This window comes from Octodon degus, unplaced genomic scaffold (genome assembly GCF_000260255.1).
Source record: "Octodon degus isolate 3935 unplaced genomic scaffold, OctDeg1.0 scaffold00141, whole genome shotgun sequence".
NCBI classification, from domain to species: Eukaryota; Metazoa; Chordata; class Mammalia; order Rodentia; family Octodontidae; genus Octodon; species Octodon degus.
In genome coordinates, this window is record NW_004524717.1 from 503,009 (window position 1) to 508,996 (window position 5,988).

The 5,988-nt window shown below is 41.7% G+C and overlaps 1 protein-coding gene across 1 annotated transcript in view; it reads left to right on the top strand.

The window, feature by feature from the left end:
* Nucleotides 1-5,988, top strand: part of Dclre1c (DNA cross-link repair 1C) — a 59,460-nt gene that overhangs the window by 32,261 nt on the left and 21,211 nt on the right. The window contains exon 9 of the mRNA XM_004641777.2: nucleotides 2,751-2,852. Within this exon, the coding sequence (XP_004641834.1) occupies nucleotides 2,751-2,852 (102 nt within the window). The remainder of the gene's footprint in view (nucleotides 1-2,750; nucleotides 2,853-5,988) is intronic.

A 5,988-nucleotide genomic window follows, 5' to 3' on the forward strand; every position in this document is an offset into this window, starting at 1 on the left:
GATTGAACTCAGGACCCTGTGCTTACCAGACAAGCACTTATTCTACTGAGCTATCTCCCCAGCCCTCATCTCTCTTTTTAAGTGTTTTTTCTTGTCATGAAAATAAGGACTTATATTAGTTCATATTTGTTTTATAAACGGCTGGATTTCATGGTGGTGTTTTTGTATATGCCTGTAATATTTTCTTTCTTTCTTTCTTTCTTTCTTTCTTTCTTTCTTTCTTTCTTTCTTTCTTTCTTTTTGCAGAATGGGGAATTGAACTCAGGCCCTTGCACTTGCCAGGGAACCGTTTATTTCACTGAGCCATCTCCCTGTATGTCTGTAATATTTTATGGAGAGGATGGAGTTTTGTTTGTTTTGTGGTACTGGGCATTGAATCCCAGGCCTATGCATTGAGCTATATCCCCAGCGCCTTTTAAAATTTTAAGTTCGAGGCAGTCTCCCTCAAAGTCACTAAGTTGCCCTGCCTGGCCTCAAACTCCAGTCTCCCTGCCTCAGCTTCCCACAATGTTGCTCTTACAGGTACAGCTACAAGCCACTATGCGCTGCTGCAAAGATGAAATTTTGATAATGATACTGAACCAAGGAAGTCCTGGGACCAGTGGGATATTTAAATTCCATTTAATTTTGTGCTATTTAAATTCCCCAGCCAACAAACCAGTACTGAGCTACATTTGTAGATACGGTCTTTTAGTAAAGTTAAGGATTTAGTTTTTCTGCAGTTTCAAAAATTCCTCCTCTGTTTCCCCTCACTTCTCTTTATGTCCTTGTTTCATAAGTCCCACTTTCCTCAGCTTCTTCCTTGCTTCCATGTTGATATCAGATTGTCTGTTTTCCATTTTGGGAAGGATTTGTCTAATTTGAGATTGCCTTTCTTTTGTTTTGGAGGTTAAAATTGCCTTTAAAGTCACATTGTTGTGGATCATGTCGGCACACTTACGTGTACATAGATACACCATCTGGTTGTGCCCTTGTGCCTGCCTTGGGGAAGTGTAGCAGTTACACTCAAGCTGATGGTGCACCTCTGTGGCACGTGGAGTAGCACATGCTGGGCACTGTGCCTCAGGACCCCAGGCCAGGGTAAGGAGTGGCTTCTGAGGGGAGCCCTCTCTTACACCTGTGAACCCCTTTGGCAATGGTTTTAGATCAGTCATTTTATTTTATTTTTAAAAAAATTTTATTGACAAATAGCAATGAGACAGTTTCAAAACAGGTTAATAGGACAGTTACAATGATTAATGTATTGCATATTGTTGCCTTCATAGTAGTTATTCATAATACAAGATGCAGACATGATATCCTTTTCAAACACTATTAGTACAAATTTTTCTTTTCATTGAATTAAGAGGAAGTAGCTGTATATCTCTCCTATTTTGTATATACAGATACAAAATTCATTTTGTATCTTCATTTATATCCCCTTTTTTTGTTTAGTTTTGTCAGAGATGGGTATTCTATTGCCATTTAAATATTATAGGTGCATGAATTCGAAAGTCATTTTAAAAATGGAGAAAAATGAGGTGTTTGACTAAGGAATGTCTAATCATTGGTGGCCACTTTTCCAGTTTTCACTTCTTGGTGAAAATAAATTTCTAGATGTCTGTGTGAACATCTCAGAAGTTACCCCTTTGTTTCTTCCTGAGGGGGTCCTAGAAAGTGAATTTTATTATTCCTTCTCTCTGGTCAGTAGTTAGTAAACAAGTAGCCAGCAGAATTGAACACTGGCTAAAGAAGCTAAAGAAATAGCTACCTTTGTATTTGTCTTTTAAAATACTCATCTTGGTTAACAGTTACAGAGCAGTGGGGTGTAGTGGTGCACGCCTATAATAAGCCCAGCGCTCAACACGCTCAGGCAGGAGGGGCTCAGGCAGGAGGATTACTATAAGTTTGAGGCCAACCTGGCCTACATAGTGAATTCAAGGCCAACTTGAACTACATAGGGGAGACCCTGTCTCAAATCAAACAGCCACCCCAAAGCAAACAAAACAAAACAAAACAAAAAATGGCACAGTAACTTGACATTATTTTAACCTGTTACTCAGAAATCAAAATAAGAAGGATTTTTTTTTTTTTTTTTTTTTTTTTTTTGTTGGCTCAGGTTGCCTTAAGGACAGATCTGGTAAGACAGGTGGAGGTGGGAATCGAACCCTGCACCTGCACCTGCACCTGCTCCTGACTTCGTTTGCATGAGCAGGCCCTCAGAAATCAAAATGAGAATGCTTCCTTTTGTCATGTCTTAATCATAATATGAATGTAGGTCCTTTTCATTTGCTTTGAAGTACTTGGAAAAGAAGCTTGAGTAAATATGACCAGTGGGTTTAATGCTTTAAAATGAGTCAGCTTTGTACCTAGCAGTGGCCACAGTCAGAAGTATTTGTGTTCTTAACCTAGTGAAGGGTTAATGGTGGGGGCCCTGGGCCCTGCTCCCGAGTACATACATGTTCTTCTCTGTGGCGTGTCTTAGAGAGGAGGGAAGACTACTGAGGTCAGGATTTAGAATAAAGCCTGAGCAACATACAGACTGCACACTAGTGGATGGGATGACAGCCTCAGCGTAGTTGGAGGAAGCCCACAAGCAAGCTGGGTCCTTGACCTCTGCAGCCTGGCAGGAGCACTGAGTGATGAAACCTGGGTCAGGAGAAAGACAGGACATTAGCTTTCTACCTCACTGCACTGCCACCTCCTCACCCTTGCTCAGTTTACCCTTAGAAATCCCACCAGGTAACAGTTTGCTGTGTTATTCTCTGTAGGTTCACGTGGACAAGCTGGACATGTTTAGAAACATGCCCGACATCCTCCAGCACCTCACCACAGAGCGCAGCACCCAGATCCACGCCTGCCGCCACCCCAAGGTAGCTGTGAGACAACCATTCCTGTGGGATGTATGGGACCCAAAAGTTCCAGCTTTAACAAGGAACCTCAGACATTCCATGTGGAGGCTTCTCACTTCACGGAGGAGAGAACCAAGCCTGTGGTCCATCCTGAGTTGAAGGCTGGCCTCAGTTAACATACACCTGTTAGCCATGGACACAGGTTCTTCGAGTTGTAAAATCTACTTCTATACATTTGAGAATGTAAATTTACTTGTAATGAAATTATAGTGCAGGGGTTCAATTCATGGTCTCACAAGCTGTGCTGGCCCTGCCCCCAGCCTCAGGCTGAGCTGGTGATTGAAACTGGGCGTGGTGACTCACACCTGTAATCCCAGCGCTTGGGAGGCTAAAAACAGGAGGATCACTATGAGTCCGATCTGTGTAGTAAGACCCTGTACAACATGTACTAAATACATTTTATTTTATTTTTTTAAAATACATTTAAAAAAAAAAGAAATTATAAGGTGTTGTAGCTTATAATTTAAGTGAACTTTTCATAGATTGATGGGTCTGCACCTGTGCACTGGTCTCCAGGTCATCGCGAGTCAGCACAGTGCTGGACTCCCCAAGCCAAGGATGAGGAGCCGCTCCTGGACTGTCTTCCTTTCCCTCTGCTGGGTTAACCCAGGAACTTCCTAAACTCCGTCCCTAGCTCAATCCCATAAAAGCTCCAACCTCTGTCTCCACCTCGAGTCTCTGGCTTCTCTTTGGCCACCCTCCTGCTCCCAGCTATGAAGGATTCCTTTGCTTTTACCAGCTTCTCTTTTGCGCCAGAGGAAGGCATCTTACATTTATTTTGGAGTGTGTCTCTTTTTTGGTACAGGGATTAAACTCAGGGCTTTGTGCTTGCCAGGCAGGCACTTACACCGCTGAGCTATCTCCCCGGCTTTATTTTTAAAAAATTTTATTAGTACATATTTGCCGTACATAATGATCACATTCAACATAGGAAATTTGTACCTGTACATAAGGTCTTAATTCCTCTTTTTCCCATTCTCTTCCTCTCCTTTGACCTTTCTCCCATCTCCATTTACAAAAGATTTGTTTCCATTTTTTCCTTCCATTCTCTTATTTTCGCTTTCTTCTCCCTGCCTTCCCTTGTTCTTCCCATTTGAACGTGTTCTTCCTACTTCCAGTATCTGTCCTCCACTTTATTACTTATCTACATAAGAGAAACAAGGTGATATTTAAATTTGCATGTCTGATTTATTTTACTTAAGTTTTTTTTTTTTCTCCTAATGCCTTCAGGGCAGGTTTGGCTGGCTTGAGTTGTGGGGATCGAACCTCAGCAACCTGAGCCTGACGGCTTTGTTGAAGCAGCCACTTAAAGAACTGAGCCAAGGGGCAGGCCCCCTTACTTAAGATTATGATCTCAAGGTACATCCATTTCCCTAAAAGTGATTCAAGTTTATCCTTTTTATGGCACAGTAGTACTCCATTTTACATAAATAACCACTTTTTAATCCATTCATTTGTTGCTGTACCTGAGTTGTTTTGAAGACTTAGCTGCCACAATTATGCTGCTGTGAACATGGGTGTGCATGTGTCACTGGTGTGGCGATTTTAACTCTTTTGGGAAGACATTAAGAAGAATATCTGGATCAAATGGGACCTCTAGTCCTAGTTTTTTGAGGAATCTTTACACTGATTTCCATAGAGGTTGTACCAGTCTGCACTCCCACTGACATTTGAAGAAGGGTTCCTTTTTCTCCACAACCTCACCAGCATTTGTTATTGGTTGATTTCTTGATGATAGCCATTCTTGCTAGAAAGAGGTGGAAACTCAGAGTTGTTTTAGTTTGCATTTCTTGAATGACTAGTGATAGCATTTTTCCATATATGTGTGTGTGTGTGCGCGCGCGCCTGTTTGTTCTTCATCTGAGAAGTATCTATTCATTTGAGATGCCCATTTTGCATTGGGTCTTTAGAATTAGGGAGTTTGAATTATTATTATTATTATTGGTTTTTTAAATATTCTAGATATTGAGGAACAGCTGGCAATTTTTTTTTCCCCACCCTGGATTATCTCTTCATTCTGTTGTTGGTTTCTTTTGCTGTGCAAAAACTTTCTAGTAAGATGAGAACTCAGTTGATTCTTTGTGGTATTTCCTTTGTGATTGAAGTTTTGTTGCTAAAGTCTTTGTATCAATATCTTCCAATAGTTCTACCTATTCCATCTTCCAGCAGATTTAAAATTTCTGTTTTAATATAATGTTTAGATCTTTAAGCCATTTTGATTCTAGTTTAGTGCATGATGAGAGACATGGATCTCGGTTCAGTCTTTGGCATGTGGAAAGACGGTTTCCCAGCACTATGAATTAAAGAGGCCATCTTTCTTCCAGTTAACGTGTGTGGCCCTTTTGTCAAGGATAAGGTAGCTGAGTGTGCTGGGAGTTATTTCTGCACCTTCTGTTCTGTTCCCTTGGTACTTGGGTCTGTCTCTTTGCCAGTATGTTAATGGTGTATGTCTAGATGTTCCCCCAAATCCTCATGCAGTCATAGGTGGGGCTTTTTTAGAGGTGCCTGGATCTAGAGCGTGTGATGCTGGGATTGATTCAAGGTTCAGTGCTCTGGACTCCAGGGCATGAGGCCTAAGGGTGAGAGTGCTACCACTTGAAGTAGCCTGGATAAGATTAAAGGGGCAGAAAGAGCTGTGGCCATCCTTTCTTGCTTTTGCTGCCTTCTGCTTGTCATGAGCTGATTCTGCTCTGTGGCTCCCCTCTGCCATGTGCCACCCTACCCTGTAGCCAGCCAATTATGGACTGAAACCTCTGGAAACTGAGCTAAATAAACCTTTGTATCTTTAACTTTGAGTGTTAAGTATTTTTTTCCTAAGCAATGAGAAAAGTAAGATGCAATACCACATTGTTTTTATTGACTTGTGTATATTACACCATTGCTGTATCCTTGGGATGACTCCTACTTGGACATAGTATATAATCTTTTTTTTTTTTTAATTAATTTTATTTATGTGTGTGTGTGTGTGGCCAGCTCAGCCCACCAGGGGGCGGGCTGGCTGGCATATGGTGCTGGGGGTTTGAACCGTGGTCTCTGTGCTTTGCTAAGCTTGTTCTAGCTAGGTGCTTTAGACCACTGAGCCATCTCACCAGCCCCA